At 59.9% G+C, this 27,788-nt stretch overlaps 6 protein-coding genes and 1 non-coding gene across 7 annotated transcripts; 3 read left to right on the plus strand and 4 right to left on the minus strand.

Annotated features, from left to right (window-relative positions):
- Window positions 1-800: 800 nt before the first annotated feature.
- PLICBS_003542 (uncharacterized protein) lies at window positions 801-2,389 on the plus strand (the record flags this gene model as incomplete). The annotated part of the gene is made up of 3 exons (XM_018323290.2): window positions 801-1,218; window positions 1,277-2,258; window positions 2,359-2,389. The coding sequence occupies 3 exons, from the start codon at window positions 801-803 to the stop codon at window positions 2,387-2,389; spliced, it is 1,431 nt and encodes a 476-aa protein (XP_018178520.1).
- Window positions 2,390-2,768: 379 nt separating this feature from the next.
- Window positions 2,769-4,596, minus strand: PLICBS_003543 (uncharacterized protein; the record flags this gene model as incomplete). Its single annotated transcript, XM_018323291.2, has 3 exons — window positions 2,769-2,847; window positions 3,012-3,135; window positions 3,249-4,596. The coding sequence occupies 3 exons, from the start codon at window positions 4,594-4,596 to the stop codon at window positions 2,769-2,771; spliced, it is 1,551 nt and encodes a 516-aa protein (XP_018178521.2).
- A 3,359-nt stretch (window positions 4,597-7,955) lies between these two features.
- PLICBS_003544 (uncharacterized protein) lies at window positions 7,956-9,782 on the minus strand (the record flags this gene model as incomplete). Its single annotated transcript, XM_065600241.1, has 4 exons — window positions 7,956-9,202; window positions 9,366-9,429; window positions 9,519-9,605; window positions 9,711-9,782. 4 exons carry the CDS (start codon window positions 9,780-9,782, stop codon window positions 7,956-7,958), a joined length of 1,470 nt encoding a protein of 489 aa, XP_065456313.1.
- A 6,131-nt stretch (window positions 9,783-15,913) lies between these two features.
- On the minus strand, window positions 15,914-17,477 carry PLICBS_003545 (uncharacterized protein; the record flags this gene model as incomplete). The annotated part of the gene is made up of 3 exons (XM_018323293.2): window positions 15,914-17,122; window positions 17,166-17,385; window positions 17,437-17,477. 3 exons carry the CDS (start codon window positions 17,475-17,477, stop codon window positions 15,914-15,916), a joined length of 1,470 nt encoding a protein of 489 aa, XP_018178523.1.
- Window positions 17,478-18,102: 625 nt separating this feature from the next.
- On the minus strand, window positions 18,103-19,826 carry PLICBS_003546 (uncharacterized protein; the record flags this gene model as incomplete). The annotated part of the gene is made up of 4 exons (XM_018323294.2): window positions 18,103-18,600; window positions 18,655-19,229; window positions 19,276-19,389; window positions 19,436-19,826. 4 exons carry the CDS (start codon window positions 19,824-19,826, stop codon window positions 18,103-18,105), a joined length of 1,578 nt encoding a protein of 525 aa, XP_018178524.2.
- A 2,479-nt stretch (window positions 19,827-22,305) lies between these two features.
- On the plus strand, window positions 22,306-22,394 carry PLICBS_003547. The gene has a single exon. It is a non-coding gene; the product is annotated as a tRNA-Ser (tRNA).
- A 2,160-nt stretch (window positions 22,395-24,554) lies between these two features.
- On the plus strand, window positions 24,555-25,225 carry PLICBS_003548 (uncharacterized protein; the record flags this gene model as incomplete). The annotated part of the gene is made up of 3 exons (XM_018323295.2): window positions 24,555-24,560; window positions 24,622-24,799; window positions 24,978-25,225. The coding sequence occupies 3 exons, from the start codon at window positions 24,555-24,557 to the stop codon at window positions 25,223-25,225; spliced, it is 432 nt and encodes a 143-aa protein (XP_018178525.2).
- Between the last annotated feature and the right edge of the window lie 2,563 nt (window positions 25,226-27,788).

A 27,788-nucleotide genomic window follows, 5' to 3' on the forward strand; every position in this document is an offset into this window, starting at 1 on the left:
GACACAAGACGGGCGGCCACTTGGGTGTGTGCGACGGCATCCGCGCGGTCTCAACAAGAGAGCGAGCTGGCTTGCTTGCCGTCGCAGCAGCAATGTCGCGGAGCATTCATCGCGGAGCAACGCGAACAAGGCCGAAGAGCGCGCGCATCGCCTGCCGCGAGATGGAGCTGCGCCCGGGAGCAGCACTATCAAGCTCCAGATCCCCATCGCAGGTGGGCACCCGGAGCGAGGGCCCTGGGGTGCCGCGTTCTCCCCACGATGCAGGCCCTATCGTCCCTGAATCGAGCCGCCAATGACGGCGCCCGGTCGCAAGCCACGAGCCAACATGGACCTTGGTGTGGCAGCGGTGCCCCGCCAGGAAGCCCGCGCGCGGATCCATCCAGATGACGATGGCTACGTCGGCACGCAGCGCAGCGCTGCTAACTCGGAGCCTGCCTGCCTGCTGCTGCTGCTGCTCCTCGATCCTGTTTCCTGCCTTGGCCGCGTGCCCGGTCCCGCGTCCACTCGAGCGACCGAATCAACCCCCGCGCGGCTGAGCCTCTTTTCTTCCCTTTCTCCGCCTCGTCGACTCCATCTCGCTTTACCCCAGCTTTCGTCTTCTCTTCTGCCTCTTGTCGTCCGTCCTTACCGTGAGCGCGCCGACGTCAGCCCGAGTCGCGCGACTCTCAACCTCAACCCTCACCCATACTACAAACACCCTCCGTCCGCCATCTCCTCTCCAGTGCTCTCTATTTCCATCTCGACCCCCTTCCATCTCCTCCATTCTCTTTCCTCCCAAGTCCACCGTCCGCTCCGTCATCATGTCAGAAATCACCGCCGCCTCCCTTCCCGCGCTCCTCGAGCATGACAACCGCGTCAAGCTCGCCGGCCTCGACGTCGACGGCATCCTGCGCGGCAAGATTGTCTCCAAGAAGAAGTTCCTCTCCATCGCCGAGGCCGGCTTCGGGTTCTGCTCCGTAATCTTTGGCTGGGACATGCACGACCAGACGTACCTGCGCGAGCTCAAGGTCTCCAACGCCGAGAACGGCTACCGCGACATGCTCGCCATCCCCGACCTGTCCAGCTACCGGCGCATCCCCTGGGAGAACAACGTGCCCTTCTTCCTGGTCAGCTTCTTCGACCCCGAGACCCGCGAGCCCATTTCCGCATGTCCCCGGGGCCTGCTGCGCAATCAGGTCGAGAAGCTCAAGGCGCATGGCTACGGCGCCATGGCTGGAGGTGCGCCCCCGATTGCCCCTCGCCCTCCGATCCCATGCTAACTGCTGACGCCTACCAGCCGAGTACGAGTTTTACACATTCAAGACACCTTCATCCGACGATTCGTCCCCGGCCGCCTTCCTGCAGAGGAATCCACCGAGCCAACTCCCCTCGCTCACTGAGGGCATGTTTGGATACTCGCTCACGCGTCCCGTACACAACAAGGACTGGTACTACGACGTCTACGACACATGCGCCAACTTTTCGTGCGACATCGAGGGCTGGCACACCGAGTCCGGCCCCGGCGTGTACGAGGCCGCGCTCGAGTTTGGCGAGGTGGCGCAGATGGCGGACCGCGCCAGCCTCTTCAAGTACGTCGTCAAGAGCGTCGGCGCGAACCACGGCATCACGCCCTGCTTCATGGCCAAGCCCAAGCAGGGCCTGCCCGGCAACAGCGGCCACATGCACATCTCCCTCGTAGACAAGGAAGGCAAGAACCTGCTCGCGCGGGAGACCATGGACGAGAGCGCCGAGTGGAAGGACATTGCCGGCCTGTCGGACATGGGGCGGCACTTCCTGGCGGGCCTGCTCGAGGGCCTGCCGGACATCATGCCCATCCTCGCGCCCACCATCAACTCGTACAAGCGGCTCGTCGAGAACTTCTGGGCCCCCGTCACGGTGTCGTGGGGGTTCGAGCACCGCGCCGCGTCGATCCGCATCATCTCGCCGCCCACGTCCAAGGCCGGCGCCACGCGCTTCGAGGTGCGCGTCCCCGGCGCCGACACCAACCCGCACTTCGTCCTGGCCGCCATCCTGGGCTGCGGCTGGCGCGGCGTCGAGCGCAAGCTGGCCATTCCGTGCCCGCCCCTCGCCATGGGCCAGGACGTCGGCGGCAAGGAGGACATGGGCGAGCGCCTGGCCAAGAGCCTGCGCGAGGCGACGGACCGCTTCAAGCGCGAGGGCAGCGTCGCGCGCGAAGTGTTTGGCGACGACTTTGTGGACCACTTTGGCGGCACGCGGGAGAACGAGGTGCGCCTGTGGGACGAGGCGGTCACGGACTGGTACGTTCATCTTCGTCTCTTCGCTTTCTTTCCGTCTTCCTGTCGTGTCACTCCAACTACGAGACTTCGGCGACCACGAGATGCTAACGTTGACGAACAGGGAGATGAAGCGGTACATAGAGACGGTGTAGTAGTAGCATGGGGACACATCTTTAGAGAAGAGCAAGGATACCCGCTTTCTGTTTGGCCCCCGATGCGCCTACTTGATTGTGTCGTCTCGTCGTCTTCATTGGCTCGTCAAGTCGCAGTGATGTTGATGTCACGCCCACGTCGTACGCGATATCGCAGCCCGGCTGCCGCATCGAGGGCTAGGTAGAGCCTGTGCAACGTGCAACGTGCGGCGGCGTTAGATACACGACGCATGCCGGCGGACAGCAGCAAACCGTTACCCCTGTCCTCCCAGCCCCCGCCGTCGCGGCGTACACCCCCTTGCGCTTGCCCGCCTGCCCGTGTAAGGACTGCATGCCCCCTTTGTCGATGCCCGACGTGCTCGGCATGCGGCCCTCCCGCCTACCCACTGCCAGTGCCAGGCGTCGTCTCGCCGTTGTCATCCTCTTCGGCGAGGGGCTTCTTAGCCGTGATGAATGTCCTGTAGACGGGCATCAGCTTTCATGTCATCTTCAGCAAGTGACGGCAGCAAAGGCTTTCTGGGCGCTGTCACGCTCGGTGCACCACGTGAGTCCTACGTCTCGGGGGCAAGAATGACCGTCGCCCGGGAAAGGTACCGTGTGAAAGACGGTGGCTTGAACTCACATCTTCATGTAGCTCCGCCCACGGGGGTCTCGAATCTCGCCCTTGACACGCTCGATGAGGGCCCGCGTCTTGTGTTCCTCCCACCCAGAGCGGCCAAAGAGCATAAGCGTCCAGTTTTCGAGGCCTGCGGCTGTCAGCGTTCCATACGTTCCGGGCAACACTCCATCCAGGTCGAGATGGAAACGACGTCCGGTTCGAGAGCACTCGGGCAGGAGCCGGCAGGCCATGGACACTTACAGACGTCTAGCATCTCCTCCACCAGCCTCCCCTTGCGCCGCTGCAGGACGTCGCTCCCCCATGCCCGTACGGGCAGCCAGTCGACACGCTCGCGCACTACTTGCGCCCCCAGCTCGCTGAGCCAGCCGCATACTTTCGGGACAGGGTCAAAGTCTACGCCCAGCTTGTCGGCGTTCTCGACAAAGACGCGCTGGTACTCCTCGCACGCGGGACCAACACCTCCTGGTGGCTTGCTGGCAGGCGCCGACGACGATGACGGCGGCGAGCCTGGCGGTGAGGATGACGACAAGGACGGCGATTGCGAGGGCGTGGGTGAGGGTGATGAGCGCGGCAGAAATGCGGATGCTGCGTCGACGTCGAAGAACCGCGGGCGCACCTCTGTGAACTCGAGCTGGCCGCCGGGTTTGAGGTAGCCCATGGCCGTGGCGAGGAGGGCACGCCAGTCCGGCACACCGCCGCCGATGAGGTTCCGGATGTGTATGAAGTCAAAGGGTGCCTCGTCGCCATCGACAGACGTCCCGCGCCAGAACGCCGCGCTCGCATCGGCGGCATCGGCAACCTCGAATCGACAATTTGCAGGCACCGCAGCGTCACCTTCCTTTGGCAGCAGCGCAGCCGATAGGTCCACGCCAAGAACCTGCGCGGAAGGATACTTGCGCGCCGCCTCGACGGCCCACGCGCCCGTCCCGGTCCCGACGTCGAGGATCCGAAACGGAGCCGCGGGCCGCTCAGTGGCCCCCGGGTCGGCAGCCTTTTCGACACCGGCAGTGACGGATGCCGAAGCAAGGGGCCCCGGCGGTGTCCTTGCGGCCGGCCGGCGCGGCGCGGCTGCCGCTCTGTGAGCCGCCGACGGCCCCGCCGCAGAAGCGGAGGGGGGCGCGGGCTGTGAGGAAGATGAAGAGGAAGGGGGGCGGCGCTGGTTCCAACTCGAGGTCCGCGGTACGTGCGGGTGCGTCTGCGGTCTCAGTCCCGCGCCGGGGCGGTCAATGGGCAGCCGCGCAGCCGCGAGCCGCCCGTCGAGGCACAGCTTCAGGAGGTCGTGCATGAGCCTCATGCGGCGCGCCTCTGACGCATCGTCGGGTATGAGGACGCGGCCTGAGGAATGGTAGGTGTGCCCATACGCCCGGATGCTCTCGTCCTGCGCGGTAGCCTCAGGCGGTCCCCTTTCGGTGCGGGCTACATTTGTGCTTTTGGCCGTTCCCTTGGCCTCCCCGTCGGCAGGGGTGCCCTCTCCATCGCTGCTGCTCACAAGGTCGTTCCCCGCAGGCCGGTGCTGCTCGGGGGCATGATGAAGCTGCGGTTGCCGTATTGGCAGGGCGGTGGCCGGCTTAGACCGAGGGGGCGGCATTCTGGCGACGAGCGTGTTGCGAACAATGCCGTGCCGTGGCTGCCGCACGGTGATGCTGGCGATGAGGGATCACGGGTCGGTGAGGCGAGAGAAAGGCGGAGGTGGTGCGATGCGGTGCGGTGCGGTGCGGCACACTCTATGCGCTGGGCAGCGCCGTCTAGGCGACTCAGCAAAGCCGCGCGCGCCGAGGCCCGGGACGAGTCCAGCGTCAGTCGTGTCGATGGGTGACAAGCCTAGACCAGCATCACCCCGTCTACCCTTGGCAATGCAAAGGGGAAGCCGCGCTGTGTTGTGTCTTGTTTCGGTTGCGCTGCGATGCGACGCACCGCAAAGTCAACGAGTGCCAATGCCGATGCCACGCCTGGGACCCGCCGCGTGGCTCTCCGCTTGAGTTGGTTGCTGCTCTGAGCACCGGGGAGCCAGCCGGCGGACAGACGAGCGGGACAGGCAGAGCAGGGGCTCCCTCTTTCTGCGCCTCTGCTACGAAGTACCCCCGTTGTGGTTGCTTGGCCGCTGCCGGCTCCGAGTGGACAGGGCGAGTGTGGATGTGGACGTGGATACGGACGTGGGATGGAGTGGTCCGTCGGCTGGATGGATGGCCGGATGGGGTGTGGGTGGTGGCCAGACAGACAGATGGGATGGGTTGGGATGGGATGGACGCGCTGTTGTCCGCCTCGGTCACGGCGGGCGGCGGCGGCGACGGTGGCAGGCCCGAGACGGGCAATTCGCTCTCGCGGTCTTGTCCTGTTTGTCTTGACGAGCGAACGGGAGGTTTGGTTGAGTGGCGGACGGGCCTTGCTGAGGTCCCGGTCCAGCTCTCAGTTGAGGTGCAGCAGATGCATGCAATGCAGGTGATGCAGGACGGACCCTTGTCGATGGCTGTCTTTTATCGTCAACGGCGGCAATGGGGCGGGCCAACAACGGGCTGGGCTGGGCTGGGCTGTGCTTTGCTGTGCTGCGCTGGCTGGTGGGCGGGCGCTCGCTTCGGCAGGACGGGAGGAGGGAGGCGTTACGGGGTGTCGAGCTGCAGCGTGCGGACCGTGGATGATGGAGGTTGAAGACGATGATGATGAGGAGGATGAAGCGGGAGAGTCGAGGGGGAACATGCCATGAGGTGCCTGCCTTCTCTACTTGCCCCTGCCCTGATAGCAGAGGCGACTGGTCGACAGACCGACCGACTGTGGAAGGAGCCCTGGACAGATGGGCCGGCCGGCGGGCATGGTGGCCCCCAGGGCGGGCAAAGGACGGGAGCCTCCCGTTAGTTGGTCGGCGTCCCGCACAGACGCCCCCTCTTACCTTAGGTTTCGCCCTCCCGCCGCCGCCGGCTTTTGCCTAGGTTCCGTCTCCGCTGGGCGTCTTTCATTCCAGGTCCTGAGGCAGGTCTTGTGTGTGCTAGGGGACCCATGGGAAGCGGGAGCCGTTGATGAGCGCCGTCAGAGCTGCCAGTGGCCCTACCTGGGGACCTAGTGGCTTTCGTTTAGCGAGCGGGCGGGTTGACGGGCTGATCTCGGGTGCTGCCGCTTCTGTAACGGCTCTACGACGTGCTTTCATCGTCGCTGCGACGTAATAACTCAGGTCGTGTTTGACATCCATCCACCCGACGCCGCAACCCAAGCGTCGCGTTTCAAGAGTAGGCAGTATATGTACTACACAATACAATAATTGCCTTATTCAAACCATCCACGGATCATACAACGACGGGATGCAACCCAGCCGAGGGCCCTCGTCAGTGTCAGTCATATTATGTAGTTATATGTGCAACCAAGGTTTTGTCTCTTCGCACCCCCGCCCTCGAGAACAAACCCTGTTCCCTGGGTATGTGCCCAGTGAGAGCCAGTGCCGTGCAATGCGTCTCGCCAACACTTTTTGTTTCGTGCACCTCGTCCTCTGGGTGCTGCATCTCCGAAGAGAGAAAGACAGATAGATACCCAGAGAGAGAGAGAGAGGGAGCCCCCGTCCACCTCCGTTCTGCAGCCCTCTCCATGAGCGAATGGGATCCCACCCCGGGGGCAGGCCTCACCTCGATGGATCATGCCTGTTGGGTTTTTTATTTATCTATCTACTATCTGTCCCTTGTTGGTCCTCCCTCCTCGTCACGACGCACGTCACTCACACACAGACGCACACGCACACACGCAGGCGCTTCACCCGACGTGCAGCAAGGCCCTTATTGCCGGCTCCCCTGCCCTCCCGTACCCTACCCTACCCACTGTTTCCGTGCCTCATTGCGCTTTGACTTTTTGCTGCTCTCTTTTTTACGCACCCTAAGCATTGCCATCATCACACACACATCCCATCATCTATTTCATCAAGCTCAATCAAACCCTCACCAGCGAGAGCGAAAAGCAAAGAACCACCCACCACCCCGCCGCTTGCTCCTCCCTCTCCCCTCTTTAACCGTTTTACCCGCCCGCCGTCGCGCGCCGTCGCCCCTCTCCCCACTGTTGGCCAGAGCCCGCCCCCGCTGCCCCTCTTCGCCCGCCCGCCGTTGAAAGTGCCCAGCCCGCAGTGTGCCAAAGTGCAGTGCATCTGGTAGCCCAGTGGAGGTACGGAGGCAGTTGGCTCGCTGCCCCCAAGCCGGCCCCCCCCGCCGCGCCGCGCCGCCGCGGATCCCTCCCGTCCGCTGCAACCTACAGTAGCGCGCCAAAACGTGGCATTGCATGAGATCGGCTCCATGCAATCCGCGTTGCCTTTTTTTTGTCCTCTGCGCAGGTTTTTTCGGTGGTTGCCCTTGCTCCTTCACTTCCGTGATAATTTTTCCTTCTTGTTGGTCCTGGTCTTCTTTGGTCAACTATCGTTGGTCAATTCAGCCTGGCGCCCTGGTTCGTTCGGTTCCCTTCGCCGCGACAGGTGTGCCTACTGAATTTGCCCTTCCATCCCTCCATACACCACGGCCTGTGCCTCACAACCACACGTCCATCATCAAGTACTCCGTAATGAAAATGGACACAATAAAGGATGGCTGCCACTACCTTCTACTGTGCAGACGGGTCCGCGCAGTCACCCAGCTATCGGGCCTGCAGCTACGCGGCCGCTCTAACGCACAGCCAACACCACAGTCACGCACTCGTGAAACCGTCTCAGAGTCTGCCAATGCGAACCCATGCAATGCTATATCTCAAGACACGCCCGCCAAAACGCCAGTGCTATGGGTAAGCAGCCCCTCCGTCGTCCCAGGTCTGGCTCCCCAGCAAACGTCACGCCGACCCTCGACCCAACATACGAAACCGACATGGCCTCATGCCTCATTAGTCCTGCGCTCCATCCACTCAACATGATATCCAGAATCCTCCTTGCCCACGGCCCATCATATGCCGTTCCAAGCCGCTCCCTTTGCGGCCCCGCGCCGGCGGCCAACCTCATTCCCTCTCCCGTTTGCCCTTCTTCTTGGTCGTCCGCATCTCACCGTCGTCCTCCGGGCTCCACTCCTCCGGATGGAAGTCCGGGTTCCCGTAGTGCGCCCGGTTCCACACGCTGTTCTTGAACGTGCTCGTCTTGACCTGGAAGCTCGATTCCCGGAACCCACTGTTCGACTCGTCGTACTCGAGCTGCACGGGGCTGAACCGTATCGGGTACCCTGCCGACGCCGCGAGCCCGCCCGGCACCAGCGACGGCCGCTTCTGCTCCATGGACAGGCAGCCCCCCATCATCGGCGGACTCGGGCCGACGGGCGACGTCGGTGACGACGGCGTCGGCGGCTGCGCCGCGACCGTCGGTGGCTGCGGCGCCTGGGAAACTTGGATCCGCACGTCGTCCGAGAATGGTGACGTCCAAGGGCTCTGCTGCGGTCCCGGCGAAAAGGCCGACTCCACGGGGCTTGATGTCGATGGCGCTGGCATCGGCATCGACATCGAAGACATGCCCGACACACCAGAGAAACCAGGGATCATGGACAGCGCGCCAAAGTCGAGCGTTGAAAAGGCCCCGAGGCTGGCGCTGTTGCTGGCGATTTGAACGTCATGCGACATGCTTGACACGCGATTTACTTGCATCGTGACCGGCGCGGGGTTCTCCGGCGCGCGATACAGGATGTCATAGTGGTCCGGCCGGTACAGCAGGTACACAACGGGCGCGCCCGGCAGCGAGCCCTGGTCATCGCCGTCATCGTCTGTGAAGCGGTGGTGGTTCACCTGGCTACCCGGGCTGCGGTCGAGGTAGGCAATCTCGAGGGCGATGCCGGCAGGTTTCAACAGGACGTTGACGAGGGCGACGATGCCAAGGTGCTCGATCTCGTGGTTGACAAGCTCAACGGACTGGCTGCAGTAGGCCTGCACCCCCTGGCCGTCGGGCACAAAAGGGTCGTAAGTGGCGGCGTTGGCCTTGAGGTAGGTGGCGGCCAGGAGGCGTAGGTAGTAGATGAGACCGCCCTCGACCGAGGCATCGTTCCAGCGCTGGAGCAGCATGGCGTGGGCGACGGCCGGGTCGGCGAGGTTGGCGGCCAGGTCGCGCACGAGGCCCAGCATCTCGTCGGCCCAGTCCTCATAGTAGCTGTAGCCGCCGACGGTGGAGAGCATGTGGTTGAGACTCATGAGGCGGGCCACCTCGCCCTCCATCCTGTCCTGGTCGCCGGCCTCGACGAGCTTCTCGAGGTACGAGAAGCCAATGGCTGCCGTCGCGCGTCAGCAAGAAAAGCAAGCAGGAGATGTGACGGCTCGAACGGGGGACCCGCGTAGCGTCGCCCTGTGCGACACGTGGGCAGCAGGGTTGCGGCGGTGTGGTGGTGATACAGAACGACGACATTGGCCGCCCGAAGGAACAGGAAAACGCACCTCGCCAGCCACAGTTGCCATCGCCCTGGATTGGCCGGTAGTGCGAGTATGTCTGAGGGAGTGCCTGGCGGACGTGTCAGCGGACGGTGTCACGGAGGGGCGGGCGGGCAGAGAGAGCGGTAGATGCGGTGGGCAGACGGCGGAGCGACTTACCACTGTCTTGTCGACGTAGACGGCATCAGCCTTGGCGTACTCGTGGGTGATGGCGTCGCTAGGCGTCTTGTCGCCGACGAGAGGGCCCTGTTTTGCAGCCGGTCAGCGGTCGAGCCTGTGTCGCGGGAGAAGCAGCGGGCGATGCCGCGTCTCGGGGCGGCGCGAGCGACGGGGCAACGCGTGGTGGTTTACCTCGAGGACCGGCTGGTAGTCCTTTGCGGCCTCTTGCTGGGCGGCCAGGCCGTGGCTGCCCTGCTCATCCATGACCACGGCGCCGTAGAAGGGCTGAGGCGGAGGGTGTTGACGATGCTGGCTGTGCTGATGCTGATGCTGATGGCGATGCTGATGCTGGTTCCGCTGATGGTGGTGGTGATGCTGGGGGTGAAGTTGACGCTGAGAATGGCGGGTCTGACGTTGATGATGTAGCTGCGGGAGCTGGTGGAGCTGGTCGAGTCTCTGGAGCTGGGGATGCTGGGCGTGGGCGAGCGCGTGCGCGTGAGAGTGGGTGTCCGTGTGCGGGAAGAGCGGCTGCTGAGCGTGATGCGAATGCGGATGCGGCTGCTGTCGAGGGTGATGAGGTCGATGCTGGGGGCTCGGGTGCAGGTGGTGAGGATGAGAGCTCGATGCCGCCGCGGACGGGCTGGAGCCACTATCGCTGACGGAGCGCGAGCTGGAGCAGCCCGTGCCGTCGCTGGCGGTGCCGGCGCTGTGGTTGCCGGCGCCAGCGCCCTGGCTGGAGGAGGTGGTGGTGGGGATGGAGGCTGCAGTGGAGGCGGCGGCGGCGGCGGCAGCGCAGGTGGTGCTGTTGCTGCTGCTATTGCTGGCGCCGGCGTTGGCGCTGGCGCCGTCGTGTGGCGGGTAGCGCAGCAGCTGGAGGTCAGTGTGGCCAACTGCCCCAGCTGCCGCTCCCGCTCCCGCTCCCGCACCCACCTCTATTGGAGGAGCTCCGGCTCCAGATCCAGGCGCAGATGCAGACGCAGACGCAGACGCAGAAGCTGGGCGAGCCGTCACTACTCCTCCAGCGCCAATGTCCCCAGCTCGTCTGGCGGCCGCCGCGGGAACGGGGACTGGCACGAGCGATGACTGCGTCGGCGGTGGTGGCGGCTGCGGCGGTGGTGGAGGCGGGATGCCAAAGCCCAGCGCGAGGCCATACGGCGACGCCGCGAAGCAGGACGACGATGTCGGGCCAAAGGGCGCGGGGTGAGGCTGGAACATGCCTCGCGGTCCTGTCCTCGGCCGGCCGGATGCCGTCGCGAGCGAGCCTTGTTGTTCGAGGAGGACGACTCTCTTGTCTGGCGAGGGCGACGAGGGAGGGAGACGAGGAGGAAGAAGAGGAGGAGGGAAACGGGCTGGCGACGAGAGGCGGCACGGGCCCGGGAGAAATGGGCAAACCGCCAGCCAAAGTGGCCGCCTGTGTCGGTGCTGCAGGTGAGCTGCTGATGCTGGCACCGACTGGATGGAGGATGCAGTGCCTCTGCCTCTCCTCGCACCGATGGGAGCAACATACCTGGAGAACTAAGGCAAGGCCTGGACGCTAGCAGGGGGAGCTTCAGTCCAATGCTGGAGCTCCGGGGGTGCAATCGACGGACGGGTGGAGAAAGGCGAACGGATGGAACAGCAGACCCCCCTCTCTGACGGATCCCTGCCCTACTTTCTTGAGCACTGTTCCAGAGGTAGGTTTCCTACCTTATCCCTACCAGGTGCTTGGCCGGGGGCGTCCTGGCGCCGAACGGCGCGCGCTAAGTCTAACTTGTGGGCGCGGGGGCGGGCCGTCCCAGCGAGAAGGATTGCCGTCCGATGGTTGCTCGCTCTGTCGATGTTTGCAAGCAACGTGGTTTGGGGGACCCTAACACTACCCAACTTGGTAGCTTTGATACCGTGTAATCGATTGCGACGACGCCTGGTCCTTGTCTCAGCGGTGACAGCGGCAGCCAGCGAGACCCGACGGCGTGACGTGAGGTGACGTGCCGTGCCGCGACGTGAGGTGACGGGAGCCGACGCGAGCTGAGGTGGTGGTGCGTCCCAGACGGCTGGAGCAGCAGCGGTGTTGGGTCTCACTTGGTGACGAGGGCGATCGATGCACGAGACGAGACGGTGACGACGGCACCAGCACCGCACCGCACCGCAGTGTCGAGCAGGTAGGTTAGGTATATCCCGCGCACAGCTCGACGGCTGCTGTTCTGTCGATGGAGGGATGAAGGCTCGCGAGGTTGCTCAGACAGCCATTCACAAACAAGGTGAACGCGAGGGCGGATCCGACGCCAGTAGAGAGTCTAGGTCCTTGACCTTTGTTGCCGAAGAGAGAATGGTGGTTGCGGGGGGTGGAGGCCTAGGAGAAGGGGGCGGAGGAGGAGGAAGAATAAAATGGAAGAGAAGAATTAAAAAGTCCAACGACGAGATGTGCGTGAACGACGACAAAGCAACACCACCACCGCCGCCGCCCTCGCCGCCGTCAACGGGCTCGCACACATACACACGCACGCCTGCACTTCGTACCAGCGCACACAAGGCGTCCGGCCGCGGCCCCAATTGGCCCCTCCCCTCGTCCCGTCCATGAGGCGCGCACGAATACCTAGGTGTGCCGCACAAAGATGGCGTCGCATATATTGCCCTTGGTCCCATGCACGCGCTACGGGCACGCCGCCGCACCCGCCGGGGGAACTTGTAACTGAACGTTAGTATGTAGTCGGGTCGAGCCGAGTCGAGTTGACTTGCGACCGTGAGCTCCCGGGCCCGTACGTACAAAGGTACATGCACACACAGATTGTACGGAGTACATTAATTACCTGACGTCTGCTTGCTTGTGAAGGCAGATTATCGCTGGCCACCTACTACTCCTCCCTCTGTGTGCGGTGCGGTGCAGTGCGGTGCTCCACGATCTACGGCTCGCCGCCTGCAATGCACGCGCCCGGGCCGTGTAAGTCGACTGAGGCCCCCGGCCCTCGTGCCACACACACAAACACACACACGCACACACACTTCCATGTGTCTCCTTGTCTCTCCATCTCTGGCTTTCTTTTTTTATTATTTTCCAATTCAGCCAGCACCTGCCACACACGTCCGTGCACAATGAAAGCGCGAGCCTAGATGATCCATTGCCGAGCGTGAGAGCTCGTCCACGGCGGCGGCGGCCGCCCGCTGCATACATACTACCCCGAGCAGCGGCAGCACCGCCAGCCCTCATGCAGGGCCAACCAACCCCCAGGGCGGGACCCCCCGTTGCCTCTCTTCCATCAAGGGGAAGCATTGTGGGTGGGAGTCTCCGTCGATTGGGACATCCCCCGGCCACCAGCCAAGGAGCAAGCTTCCTCCCAACACCACAAACTCTCCGCAAGACAAGACGCCTCCATGTGTCGTCCATGTGTGTCTGCAGAGCAGGTATGGATGTGGATCATGGATGTGCGTGTCGTCCACTGCCTGTAAAGAGTACGCGACGACTGGACCCGGCCGCGGGAACATGACGGGCGTGTCCTCCACCGGGCGGGAGTGTGCCGCCGTGTCAGACAGACAGACAGGCAGACAGTGACCCAGACGACGACGACGACGACGACGACGACGGGTGACGGCATGGCAGGCCCGTTTTTTTCTGGCAACCCGCGCGCAACGTACATACGTACGTGCTGTATCATGTATGTCTCAACGACACGCATCAATCTGGGCTGCCTCCACGTCGTCTCGTCCCGCGGGCCCGGTGCGTCTCACTCACTCACCTTCGTCTCGCTCCCCCGTTTGCCAATTCATTCAATCCCCTTCATCTCATCCCCAATGCCCTGACTCCGCTGCTCTCGCGCCGCCGCTGCCGAGACCCGTGCGACTGACCCCTCCCTCCAGAGTCCAGGCACAGCCACTGAAGCGCGGGCGCCATAGACATGTGCGTGTGCAAGGCCAGAGGCAGCAGCAGCAACAGAAGAGGAAGAAGAACAGGAAGATAAAACCATTCCCGTCCAATAATCTCCCCTACACCCCATCTCCTTGTCCCATTCCTTCACGGCCGGTACCCGCGCCAAGGAGAGGGCCTCGCGGCGGTGACACTGCATTCTCCCCTCCACCGTCCGTCCGTCCGTCCTCCCCCTCTCTGTGTAACGCAGACTTCTACCCGCCACCGTACGTGTGTGCCTTGTCTCGCCCGCTCTTCCTCCCTCCCTCCCCCCATCTCTCTCTCTCTTTGCACACTGTCAACGAGTGAGACCGCACGGGCTGGGACCGGTTGGGAGGGCTGCCCCCCCCCCCCTCCCGCCTTAACGGCGATGCAGCGGACCGCGCGACCCACGGCGGTAGGCAGCATGTATCAACACGGGCTGCCTGAGAGGACGGCACATTGCGTTTTTTCCCGTGCGATTGCATCAACGTTCCACCAGAGGTCTACAAAAGGGAGCCGATATCATCAACTTGTGTGTGTGCCTCAGCGGGGAATCCGCCGCGGGACGTTGATATAGCACGGAAGGCATGACTAGCTCTGATATACACCAAACCGTTCCGAGACGTGCGCGTGCTTGTCACCGCTTCAAAGCCCCAATACGAAGCATCTGCCTTCTCATACCACCTCGCACGGCCGGGCACTTCTTACTCCCACGCAAAAGGCGGCTGTTTGCCTCGCACGGCCGCACGCAAGAGCGAGGGGGCAAGGGGGGTGAGATCTTCCATGCCGTGCCTCTCATCCAAAGAGCCTCGCAGGACCACATGTAACCCCCTTTTCCTTTTCCCCTCGCTTCGGCGCAGATGGCCACCCCCAAGAAGGACGCTCCCAGCGAGGCAGGCTGCAAACCCCAATCTCGAAGCCACTTCTCTGCCGCGTCGCTCTGCCCGCGGTTTGCCTCTTGTGCGACATGCAGCGCTCAGGGGAGAGGTGGCGGCCTCTCCTGTTCCCCTCGAAAGAAGGGGTTCGGCAGAGGGCGTCATTCTTTGCGAAGGATGTTGCGGTTGTTACGAGGGCAGAGATGTGTCAGCATGAACCTCTCGAAGGGCTGACAACAGAGGAGGTAACTCGGCTTGAACCCAGATTCCCGGGTTGATGCTTTGAACTCTGTAAGGCCGAGGCTATCACGTATATCCTCTGCCAACAAAAATCTATGATCAAAGTCTTTTCCCCAAGTCGCGTTTGAGAGTCTCGACCACAGCAGATAGTAAACTTCTTCTCGCCTCCCCATCTCGCCTCCCCATCTCGTCTCTCACTCACTCACTCACTCACCACTCAATCCCAGCCCGTGCTCCCAGCTTCCCTCTCCTCCCCCTCCACCCCATCCATACTTTTCTCGTCACACACAGCGCCTCGGCTACCCGCATGTCCTCACCTCCTCGTGTCCAGCCACGCACCCCGTCGCCGTCGCCCTCGCGGCAGCGGCATAGCTCACCAGACAGAATACGTCCCGAAACGAAACCTCTTCACCCCGTCCGTGCGACCGCCGGTGCCCGCGCCCGTCCCTCTCCGGGCCGTCTCACGAGCTCTCTCGCGGGGGTGTCGACGGCTTGCAGAACTTGGGATCTCTCTCGGACCCCCTTAGTTTTAGACCTGCCTTCTCCTGCCTTCTCGGAGCCTCGTCAGCTTCTCACGTTGACAGCGCAGAAACGCACGGCTTGGTAATTCTTAATGTCTGAGTGGCCCAGGGCAGGGTGCCATATCTGTCTGCATTTTCTAATGTCCTGCTGCGATGCCACCTAGAGTTGGTCCACATGGACTGGAAAGACAAACAAGACATCCATGAATGCACACGATGGATCGAGCTAGTCATGCATTACGTCCATGTTTCGCAAGGCTTCTTGACTCAGAAACGGGTGCTCCCTATCTGAATACGAACGGAGTCCAACCCAGGCAGTCGTCCTGACCCGATGGCCCATTTAGACCTCGACACACCGTCGAAGATCCCCGGGACATCTCCCTTCTCCCAGGTTGGCATCCGGCGGTTGCCTCTTCGCCCGCTGCCTTCCGTCCGTCCACTTCTCGTTTGCCGTTCCACTCGCTTGCTTCGCCAAGTGCCGTGCAACACACATGCTTCCCGCTGGCCCAACCACCCTCACAAACTCCCTCTGCAGCCGCGGCAAGACTTTTTGCGTTCGCTTGTACCCGTTGTTTCCGCAGCGTTTATTATGCTCTCGTTTGGAAAGTAACCCGCATCAACGCCGTCGTTGATCATTCATTTGAGGACATGCGGGTGCTGACCGCGCCAATTCATCAGATTCGTTACATGACCGTGGATGGCTCGACCCCGACGGATCGCCAGTGCCGGTAACCGGCCATTCATCCAGTCGAGTCCACGGCTCGGATGACGCAGAGTCGTTACAATGTCGTGATATCGAGTGGAGCCGGCGGGTGCATGCAAAGGCACCTCGGCGGCCGAAGACGACCGCCCAGTACGTCTCGCGAAACAACGCTCGATACGTCGCCCATTGTGGCGCGTCTAGACGAGCTGCGCTAGTCCTCTGCCTTTCTTGGTCCGTTGGTTCTCTCGCATTCGGGCCGCCTTACGGCTCGAGAGACCCTGGACTGCCTCCAGGCTGTTCTCCTCTGCTCCTTGTTCGAGGTTCTTAAAGCCGTCGCCGTCTTTGAAGACGACACCGAAGAGGTCTTGGATAGACGAGCTGAGGTTTCGTAGAGCCTGGGTGCGTTCGACATCGGCATTCGTCTCCATGATCAGAGTGCCGTCTTTCTGATTGACACAGCCCTTGATCATGCCATCTACAATTAGAAACCCGATGATATCCTGGACCTCGACAGTCGAGACCTGGAGCTGCTGGGCGATCCACGACAGCCGCATTCGCGTGTACGGTGCAATGATTTTGAGGACCGCCTTGGTCCTCATGTTGCGAGTGACCTCGTCAATGTTCTCGGCAATGAATGGGTCGTCGAGGATGCCCTGATTGCGTTGCAGCACCTTCTCGTACCCGTGGATGTCGTCTCGCTGGAACGCATCGACGAGTTCCGTCATGGCCAAGATCCGGGGATCTGACTTGTATGGTTTGGTCTCTTGCGAGTCGAAGGGGTTGATGTCGGACTTCATGAGCATGGTCGCGAGAAGCAGGTACTTGAGCACCTGGATACGCTGGAGGGAGCCGGCCTCGTCGTAGTTGCGGAACGACTCGAAAAAGTCGCTCTGGGCCGCGTGCCAGTTCTCTTCGCTCATGTGCATCTTGCCGCCGCATTCGCGTATGATGCCCATGACGCGAGGGTGAGGCACCGCCGACTTGACCTCGAGGGCGCGGTTGTACAGGGCCTTGAGCTGCTTCGTGTTCTTAGTCTCGGAAAACATTTGGATCTCGAGGGCATAAATCTCGAGCGAATAGGTGCCCTTGCTGGGGTCGTCGGAGCCGTCAGGGCGCTGGCAGGCCTTGTGAAGGTCTCGCAGTTTCTTCACCGCAGCGCCGTATTCCTTACGGTCCAGTAGCAGCTTGGCGAGCTTCAGGTTCGTCTTCAGCCATAACCGCTCATTGTTGGTGCTTTGAAAACTCTGCAACGTCAAAGAGTAAAATCTCTCGATACTCTCGCCGGCTTGCGTGCTGTCGACGGCCTTTTCGACAAAGTCGAGCATGTTGTTGATGGACTTTTCGGAGTAGTTGCGCGTGACGGCCGACTTGACGTAGGTGAGGAGCTCGGCATAGTGGTCGGCGGCCTGGCGGTCAGCGATGCTCGTGCATGTCCATCAGAAGACCTACCTTATCGTAGCGGCCCTGCTTGAACTCGAGCTTGATGGCCTGTTTTAGGCCTTTGAAGCCCCATTCGCCTTTTTCCTCCTCCAGCGCGGGGATGCCCAGAAACTCGGCAATGGCATCGTCCGGGTCCGTGAGCTTCAGCTGCTTGGCATTGTAGTATTTGTTCTCGATGTCGACATCGCCGCTGTCCTGATCGTCGTCTTCCTCGTACTCGAAGTCATATCTGTACGCGGTTAGGTCTGGTCGAGGGTCGGGGACACTTGAGCCGACTCACTCCTCGTCGGACTCTTGCATGAAGTCCTCGTCGTCCGACATGGCTGCGGCGGGCGTTTGGCGCTGTGTATATGTACAGGAGAAGCTATGCAGTCGGTACTTGCTGGTGGGAGAAGCGCTGTGCGCGGTGCGTGGGCTTGTGGTATGTCGCAGTTGCAGCGGTGACCGGACTGATGATGGAAGTTGGGTGTGCTAAGCTGTGGTGGAGCGGAGGCGGGGTGCATCACTGCATCGACGTGCGTCCGGTGCCTGCGCTATCGATAAGAGCTCCAGTACTGTGCAGTGGGTACTGGCACTGGGGTGGGCCACTGCTGCTGCACCACAGCGCCCCAGCGCTGCCCGTCGTTTGGAAACGCACTGGAGCGCTCCCTACCTAGATTACCTAGGTAGGTTCCCTAACATCCAATCGTGAGAGCGATATGGCGTTGAACGATGTTGGGCAGGCAGCCTCAAACTGCCGGTGGCCGATGATTGCCTCTCCTTTTCGTGCCGTCCCCTGCCCTAGGTACGATCCCACAACCACGGCTGTTCCTCTTCTCTCCGCCGTGACCTGCGTCAATCCGAAATCAACACCATCATGACGAGGTATTACGCGACCCAAGTCTTCTTGTATCATAAACGCCGTACACACATCATAGTCCTTATTTTAAAAGCATCGCCCCGGCCGTCACAGCTGCGCCTGCGCAAAGCCAGCCGGGATCCTAAACGCAAACACCGCCACCAGCACCAGCGCCGAGCATATCGCCGTCACCAGGTACGGCAGCCCCAGCCACGGGCCCCCGAGCTCCATCCCGCGGCTCATCAGCCAGCCCAGCGCCGGCGCGCCCACGAGCCCCATCAGCGTCTCCATGGTCGAGATGGTCGTGTTGAGCGTCGCCACCGTGTGCGGCTCGACCACGGCGTTGAGCAGCGCGCGGCAGAGCATCGTGAACCCGATGCCCATGCTCGTCACGATGAGCGACGACACAAGCAGCCACGGAACCGCCGCGAAGGCGAGCATGAACCCTCCAGTCACGACGAGCACGACGGACACGCGGCTGAGGTACAAATCCCGACGCAGGGCGTCGTATCCGTAGCGCTTGGTCAGGTAGGATGAAGCGAGGGGCAGGATGACGAGGAGCACGACGACGGACGTCAGGTTGCCAATGGTCGAGATGAGAGTGGCCTATATTACACGAGTCAGCATATGGTCAGAAACGGCGAGAGGGCTCCAACGTACCGTCGACCACTTCCAGTTGAAGCGCTTGGTCATGTACTGCAGAATATTCAACGTTACGTTGAGCTTGACCGGGAAGAAGAGGCCATATGCAGCAATCAGCATCATGATGCTCTTGGACGCAAATATGAAGCGCCAGATGTGGCCCATGTCGTTTCTCACGGCAAACCACGTCTGTTGCAGCTTGCTCTTCTTGCCGCCCACCGGTTCATCACGCCGGCCGATACTGCGGCTTCGACTCCGCGCGCGCCGCTTGCTGTCCGCCGCCTGCCGCAGACGGAGTGTTTCTGGGACCAGCAGCGACGAGAACATTCCGAGGACAAGGATGCCGAAACCAAGCCACATGGCGATCCAGGGGTCGATGTTGAGCAGCATCGCCGCAATCGGATTGACGACGACGGCGAGCACGAGCGTCAAGGCGTACAGGCGAAAGAAGACGTCGGTGCGCTCCGCGACGGGGACGGCGTCGGCCAAGATCGTCCACACCATGGCGCCGGCCATTTGTCCTCCGCCTCCGATGAAGAAGGCCAGGTTGCCGTAGAGCATCGCCCAGATGGAGAAGACGTTGGGGAGAAACACTGACAATTAGCCTCGCTGCGACAAGACAGTAGACGGCTCACTCACAAACAATCATGATCCACCCCATCTGAAGCACGCAACCAAAGAGAGACAAGAACAAGACGGTCCTTCGTCCATACTTGTCCGCGACAATTCCGTAAGGGACCTGCACCAGAAGAGCTGTGTCCGTCAGCGCAGTCACCATCAAACAAGTCGAATGACGTACGGATGAGCATCTCGCCGGACGCGGACCAGGATCGCACCATGGCCAGTGTCTGCTGCACGTCCGTGTTCTTGCACCGGTCGTCCTCGACGCTCGGCATGCGCAAGAGGTGGTCCGGGTACCGGTCCCGGCAGATGATGTCCTCCATGATCTGCTGCGTCGGCGGCGCCATGATGAAGACGCTGACCTCGACGATGAAGAGCAGGACAGTGCACATGGCCACGACGAGCCGCCGAAACTTTTTGTCGGGCGCAACATCGGGCGGCAGGTCCGTGTTGTGCAGAAGGGGCGTCCCCTCGCTGGAGGGTGTAGTCTGGCCGTCGTCCATGGCATCGGGAGCGTCGCTCTCCACGTCGACGCGCGACTCTTCTTCGCGGTCCGCCTGAGGGCGCATTGCTGTTGCTGTCCCGGGAAGACAACACGGTGCGCAGCAACTCCGGGTGAAAAGGAGAGAAGAGAAAAAGTCTGGGGACGAGGACAATGGGAAAGGAGTGAATGAATGGCGAGTGCCGATTACACACAACTAGTAGTACTCATACATGGCCCGGGCGTGCTCGCATGATGACAATGGCAAGACCAACGAGTAGCGGCCCTGGCAGCCGAGCTGACGAGGTGATAACGTCTGCGCTCCCAGAAGGGAATGGTGACAACGCGGCCTCGATCGGATCCCTAATCCTAATCGGGGGTGCCGCTCCTGGAATGCACAGAGGCCCGTGGCTTTGGCCTGGGGTAAGGTACCCGGGATCATGCCGTAGCTGACACGGAGCTGGGACAAGCATAAATGACGTGCCAATAATCTGTCTGAGATTGGACCTTTTTGAGGTCGTACGGGGTTCCTTTTTGCGGCCTTGGGTTCCGTCCCTCAATCGCGGTTTTGTGACCAGCCAAAGTTCAGCCCTGCGACCCCCGGTGCCCAGGAGGAGATGCATCGATGCAGGGCGATGGATGCCACGCGGGGCGCCACGCAAGCTGCGGCCCGTTGCTGTCCTGATGGTCGGCGCTGTCGAATCGGCTTCTGCACCCGCACTGACGAGCGCGCTACCACGTCATCATGCCGCTGGCTTGCCCTGGAACCTGCCCAATTGGTGTTTTTCGCTTTGCTCCGTGGCGTCAGCTCCAATGCCCGCGTAACTTGGTCGCCGGACAGCAAGGTGAGCACTCGAAACGTGCAAATGCAGACCGTAAGCTGGCATGATGTGTATGCACTTGGTCCAGATAACTTTTTCGATATATCGTCGCATTGGTGCTGAATTTAATGTGCGCCCGCACTCGCCAAATCAAGTCGTGCCATCCAACGACGGCCGATGGTGAGCGACAGCCTCACCTCGTCTTACGGAAGGAGCGAGCACTCACCACTTGCCTCGCATCAACGTGCATCCACCAAATAGTCAACTGTCAGCCGTAATTGGCCGTAACTTTAATCAGACGACCATTTCGGTTCCATCACTATGGCTCAGATTGCCATTGCGCTCTGCCGTGCTGTGGGCAAGAGTCGCAATACGGCCAACCGGCGCCAGAGTCACGCGGAACCCGTCGATGGAATTTAACCTAGGGCTTCTTGCGGGCAAATTAGTTTAATGAAGGCACATGTTGCCCGCTTCGAGACTTTCTTTCCTGCGCATACTTGGCCTCAACCGGTGACCGTCTCTGAAGGCGATGTGCCGTGACAATCGCCAAGGGCAAGCCCTATTATTAACCTCATTAGGTTCCAACCGCACGTGTGTAGGATGGGGCCGCTGGGGCTACGGTGGGAAAGATCCTAGGCCGTTGCGGAATTGAACGCGCTTGTGAGGCGCGTCACGATGGAGCCGTCGCTGAGGACGCGCCTACGGGGCGGGGCGCGCGTCGCGCTGTCCGTCGAGAATCATTTTGGCAAGCCCTTCAGACACCAATGCGTAGAAATCCGTCATGCTGCACGCAGCCCGATGAGCTGGGTGGTAAATGATGACGGCGGAACGCCGAAGACCGGTCATGGAGTTGAGACGTACAGTTCGCTGCTTTTGTTGCCCATCTGTGGCTCCCACTATGTCGCACATCCCGCTGTGCCGTGCTATGCAATTTTCAGAAAGAAGCTGCGTCTCCTTCCACAGCCTCCGACCGCCTACTGTGCGATTTGACAGTCTTCCACGGGAGGCCTACTATTGAACGTGTGGCATGCGCAGGAGTGATGTCCCCCCTGTGCCTTGCTCGTGACTGTCTCCTGATGTTGTGCCCTTGGTCTCGGCCGTAGTCTTCAACTTGAGGATGACATGGAGGAATCTTTGCGCCCGCGCGACTAGAAATCGTCGCATCGCAAACTGCATGTCTGGATGTTAAAAGACAGACAGGTCCACGAACTCGCGTCTTCTGGTTCAGGTCTGTCACAAGTTCGCATTTGAAGCATTGCGTTCTTCGCAGGCAGTTCCTCAAGGTACGTCGCCGATTCTGTGGGCACTACCCTGGAGAACTGCGCTGAAGGGCAAGCCTCATGATGCAAGATCTTGTGGTGGGTGGGTGGTGGATGAAGTGGTGTTTGAGGAATATTGATGGTTTGGCAATGCCGTGTGAGTTGTGGGTTTTGTCATGGTGCCCAAAATGTGCTCGTTGTTGTGACTCCTCGAGTCGTTAGTTGAGGTCTTGGTGATGGTTCGCCAGCTTCATCACCACCCACCTGCCCAAGCCACCCCACCCACCAAACACGCGGCAAGAGCATGAGCACTGAAGAAAACCAGTAGATGACCTAGAAATGGAAGTCGGTGACTTGTTTGACCAGTCGTTGGCGGGATGTACCTGTTCATTTGCGCCCTCTCCCGTGGCCGCTCCCAGTCATGCTTGTTGACCTCTCCGGAAGGTTCTTATTCATTATTTCGTGCTCTGGATCATAACAAGTACAAGGCAACGTGCCAGAGTGGTTAATGGGATAGCCTCGAAATCTCGCAAGCTATTGACTTCGGTCGCACAGGTTCGAATCCTGTCGTTGTCGGACAATGAATCTGAGTATCTCCAGATTCTTCCATTTTTTGGTGTCCCAGACGCCTGGGACGTCCTCACTTGCCTTTGGATAACTTTTTTTAGTCTCTCTGCACCGCACAATGTTCTTTCCCGTTTCGATTGCGATTGTTTCATTAATTGAATCGGGAGGGCTCAGCTTTCGTTGGTGGTGTGGGTGGTGGTGGTGCGCCCAGGGTTGTGGTGGAGGACTCTTGTGGAGACGTGGCGTCCTGGATGCCTCGGCTGATTTTTTCCCCAGTGGGACACAAGGACACTTCCGTCCAGCTCCCAGGCTGATATCTGACAGTGGCAGGCGCCAAACAGTTTGACAGGTTGCTGCGCCAGCGCAGAGCTTCTGTCTGGTGTGACCATCCATGTCCATGAGACATGCCGGAGGCAACATATGATTGAAATTTTTTGATCCGGGGTTATTTTCATTCAAAGTAGAATGACCACGACATGAAGGAGAACATGATTGATCTCACTAAACATGCGAGTTCCCCACAAGCGTCCATGCCAGCGCGACAGGCTCAGCGTGACAACATGACTGGAGGCACCTACTTTTGAGTCCATCGCGGCGCTGTCAGCGCCGCGACGGGCACTGCACCTTGGACTGGAGTTTGAAGTGTTGCGTGCAAATGCGGAGACACTGTCATATCTGGCGTGTACCACTCGCCAGAGACCAACCGCCAGGTTCAGAACATGGTCTCGCCCTCGAATGCGTGTGATACTTCAGCGAGAACAATTGACGTTCAGCTGTTATCGCTTCGCCGCCACCTCGCGTACCAAGGTACTCCCTTCTTGCGGCTGTCACACTCATAACCATTGATGTCTGTCTTGCCTGCGGCTCCTGCCGTATCTGCTGCATCCGCCGTGCCTGCTGTGCCTGCTGTGTCTACTGTGTCTGCTGTGGCAGTTGTTTCTATTCTGTCTGTCGTGTCTATTATGCCTGCTGTGACCCTCGTGGCCGTCGTGGCTGTCTGTCGCATGAGCCCGCGATGGCTGTCGTTGCTTCCAAAGCCGCATGCCAAATAGACAAAAGTCCGCTGGATGAGTAGCTCTTTTCACAATGTACCAAATATCCATCCATGTTGTAAGCTGATGCAACTTTGCAGTGACTTCCGCTGCGAGGGGGGCAATCTCAGGGGCGGCGGCTCGGATCAATCGGACACTTGCCCGGCCATTTCGAGATCGTATGTGCATTGTTAACAGTAGGAATACGGCGCACCATAGTTTCTAAATTGTGTAGCTCACTGTGGTAGTCCTTGGGGAGAGCAGGACGGCGGGGCGCGGCCATTCGTCAAGGGCTTCCAGCATGCCCAAAAGTCGCCAGCTGCTGACAGTTGCCGCCAGCTGTTCAAGCACCCCCTTTCGCACACGGTCACAGCTGCAGGCCAGCACAGCCGCCAGTATAAAATGCTCGCCTCATCGCGCACCTCTTTATGCTCTCTCTTTCCTCCTTCAAAGCATTTCGTGCCTTGGTAAGTCCAGCTATCTTCGCCGCGAGCCTCAACGCCCGACACCCCTGCCCCTTTGCTTCAATTTTATCTATATTGCCACTCTTCTTCTTCACTCTCCTTTCGCCCTTCTCCAGTCGCTTTTGCACCCGCCACGCACACCAGCAGGAGCCCAGAGTGATGCGAAACTCTGAGGCTTTGGCACTGCTGGCCAGCACATTCCGCGGCGATTCCCATGCCACGCCGACTCCATGTCCAGCTCATGCTCCCAGTCAAGTGAAAAGAGCGAGCACAGCCCAGCTCTAGTTACCCTTTGCACGCTCAAAGCCCGTTGAAACCTCTGCTTGCTTTCTTGGACCCCATTGGCACCGCACCTTTATGAAGTTTGCCTCGCTGAGAACATTCCTGGCCGATCTTACCACCACCTGTCCCGGGACGGCTCCAATCTGCTTGAATAGTTTTCGCTAACGGTACTTGAACTTCGCAGTAAAAAAACAATATTTTGACGGTAAGTATAGAACCTCATCTTCCCCAACAACAGAACCCAGTGCAAACTAACGCTCTTAAAACAGCAGAAAAGCTTTTTTACGTGAGTGCCATCTGGCTGAGTAGCAGCAGGGAAAGTTGCTAACTGATAAGCTAGAATCTTCAAGCCCATCGTCGCCGCCGCCGCCGCTATCGCCGCCGCCGCCGCCATGACGGTAAGTTCACCAAGAGCATTCCAGGGCATCTCTTGTGGCCTATGCTGATCCGGAATAGTAGACCCCGCCTCCCCCCGCCGCTGCCGTCGCCGACGCCCCCGCCGACGCTACCGCCGTTGCCGCCGTCAAGGACGGCGACAAGAAGAAGAAGAAGAACAAGAAGAAGAAGGGCAATAGGTCCATCCGCTCGGAGTGCGGGCGGTGTGGCAAGTGGCACTCCGGGGAGTGCCGCTCTGCGGGTAAGTGAACACGAACCATGGTGCTTTGTAGGACATGGACATTGTGCACCGGATGAAGTGCTAACGCGTCAATCTAGCGAGAACGACTTCGGTCGTTTATAATTTCTTTGGTGTAAGTTTTCGTCAATGAAGCCTACCAATCTACGAGCGTACGACCTGCTAACAGAAACAATTACAGGTTGCCCCGGCTCCGGCTCCGGCTCCGAACCCCGGCCCCGCCCCGGCCCCGACCACCACCACCACCACCACCATCACCACCACCTCCGCCGCCGCCCACCGCCGCCGCCGCCGCCGCCGCAACGGGGGTGGGAGCAATCACCCCACCCCGACAAGAAGGCCAAGGCCAAGGGGGAGGAGAAGGAGAAAAAAGGGGAGGAGAAGGAGAAAAAAGGGGAGGAGAAGCCTGGCGCCGGCAAGACGGCCTGATTTTTTTGTCCTTTTTTGTGGCGTTTTCTTCGCTTTTTTTGCGATTTTTTTTAACAAAAAAAATAAAACGTTTTTGGGGGACCTTCCACGCCCCATGCGTGAAACTGTCTGGTGTACCTATGTCCTGCCAACATCGCAGGATTCGAACCTGTGCGACCGAAGTCAATAGCTTGCGAGATTCGAGGCTATCCCATGTTCCTCGGCTTGCCTTTCGTTTCCCGTTCTGCCTCAGTCTCCTTTATTGCTACTGTCGCCGCCATACCTCAGGTTCCTTCCGTTGCTGTCGTTCCTTTCGTTGCTGTCGTTTCTTCCGTGGCTGTCATTCCCCCCGTTCCTCACGTTCCTTCCGTGTCTCCTGGCTCCCGCTTCCACCAATTATGCAGAGGATGGCATAGCTGCGCAGAACGTAAGGATCCGCCCGGGCATCGCCCAGGCTCGCGAGTTGCCACCCTTGCGCGTTCATGTGCACGACTTTTCCCTCGTGATTAAGGGCATCGACAATCAAGTCCATGCCGATGGATACCATCATCAGGACGACATTGCCTTTTGAAAGAGCCCATACTTATAATCTTGGCAAATGGGGCTGTCAGACGTCTCAAGCCTCCTGTCGGTCCCAGGACCGCAACGGTAGCACAAGACGACATCTACGCCGACTAAGGCTTTTTATACACCCAGGCCTTTTGTCTCAACCGATCCGTTCAACGCCACGAACTCGCCATATGCGTCTGACTCAGCCAATTCCTCTTCTACACTCATGCCTTCCGTCATACCCCAGGTCACCAAGAGTATCAAGCCTATTCCTAAATCGGTCATGCCGTCCTCTACCCTCGAGGCCTTCGGCTTCATGAAGCAAAATTCCGGATCGGACATGTCTTCCGTCTTGACTCCGGACACAAATACCATCAAGCCTATCTCCCAATCGGACATGGCTTGCACTGCCACAATGCCTTCCGTCACGCCCAGGACAGTTGCCAGTATCGAACAGGGATCCAGTGATCTTCCAACTTGCCCCTTTTTTCACATGTGTGGGATCGCGTCAAAGCAGGACTATGGGGAGCTTACAGCGCTCCTAAAGAGCAAGCCTTGGAACGACCTCAGGGAGGCCACCTTCGTTAGATGCGAATCAAGGTATGCGGTGAGACTGGCCTTCAAATCGCTGGGCAGCGCCATGGCGGAGAGCGAGGCGACATTCAACGTGCGACTCCTTTCGTGCAAGCTACAACTTCTAGAAATCGCAACTTGGCCTTGATAAATAAAGTCGCATCAACGTGTCAAGAATCTGTGAATACCATCGTCGTCGTCCACTATTCAGGTGATGGGGGTGTGAGGCCCACTTCATCGGCAAATGTTCCCGCGTTATTCCCCAACTGGCGACGTCAGAGACAATGCAAGTGGGTTTTGGCGTTAGGACCCCGAAGCCACTGTGGAGATACCTGTCCACAGCCCAGCAAAGTCTGCCAAGTTCGCCACTCCATCATGCGGTCAATAGTGTCTTACAGCAAGGTAGGACAGCGTGGCATTCGACGATGCAGAGTATTGTTCTTTTGATGCCTGTCTAAGACTTTGCACGCTCCGCCATGACGGTGACTGATCCAGCTCGTTTACTTACATGTATTGACGGACTCAAAGGGACGCAACACTGAATTGTCATACGTAGTGTCTTCTACTGTGCGCTTGAACCACTAACAGGGGACTTTGGAAGATTATTTATATAACTATTATTTGCACCATTTTGCATGCACCATGCACTGTGGAATTCTTGACCACTATATAGTGCATGTACTTGTTCATCCCGTGCTCAAGTTGGGACGCATCACATGTGCAACGTCAACGGTGGAACGCATGCATGATTCACGCCTCGGTGTTAAGTCAAACCCCCACGAGTTGAGACGCGGTGTAATGGCCTGGAAGTCCTACAGTAGTTGAAATGGGGTCAAATTGCCGGTAACGACGGCCAGTAGCTCTCAGTGCTCTTCGGGCGAAAGGTCGAAGAGTCGTTGCTGGACGACCCCAGTCGGATGTCGATGGAACATCATTGATGGATGCCATTGAGTGCACGTGACGACATGACTGGGCACCTCACCGGAGGTACCATGAAGCGAGAATTTCAAATTCTCCCGGAAGAGCCTTACATATTCAGATGAACCAAAAGGGGGAGGGTGGCGCTGAATGTTTGGCCATGTGGACGCCGGTTGCTCCCGTCGAGTCATGGCAGACGGGACGGCGGAGGCCGAGGACACCCACTCCGGAGACAAAATGTAGACTACTGTTTGATGTTGTCTTTAATCCACACAAAGAGCAGCCGCGTCGTCATAAAGGAAAATCAATCACGCGACTAGACGCAGTCATGCCGTTGGAAGCCGTTGGCGAGTGCCACCCTGAGCTGACAGCGCATGCCGCCATCCCCCACCGCTGAAACCACACTTCCTTGCTCTCACGTACCGAAGCAGACGGCCAAACAGCATGCTACTGGCTGTTTATGTCTCCGAGGCGTCGCGCTACAAAAAAGAAAGCAGCCCGGCCGCGTTGGCCCGATGCAGAACGGCCGGGAAAACCTGGTAGG

This window comes from Purpureocillium lilacinum (assembly GCF_023168085.1).
Source record: "Purpureocillium lilacinum CBS 284.36 DNA, scaffold_2, whole genome shotgun sequence".
Taxonomy (NCBI): Eukaryota; Fungi; Ascomycota; class Sordariomycetes; order Hypocreales; family Ophiocordycipitaceae; genus Purpureocillium; species Purpureocillium lilacinum.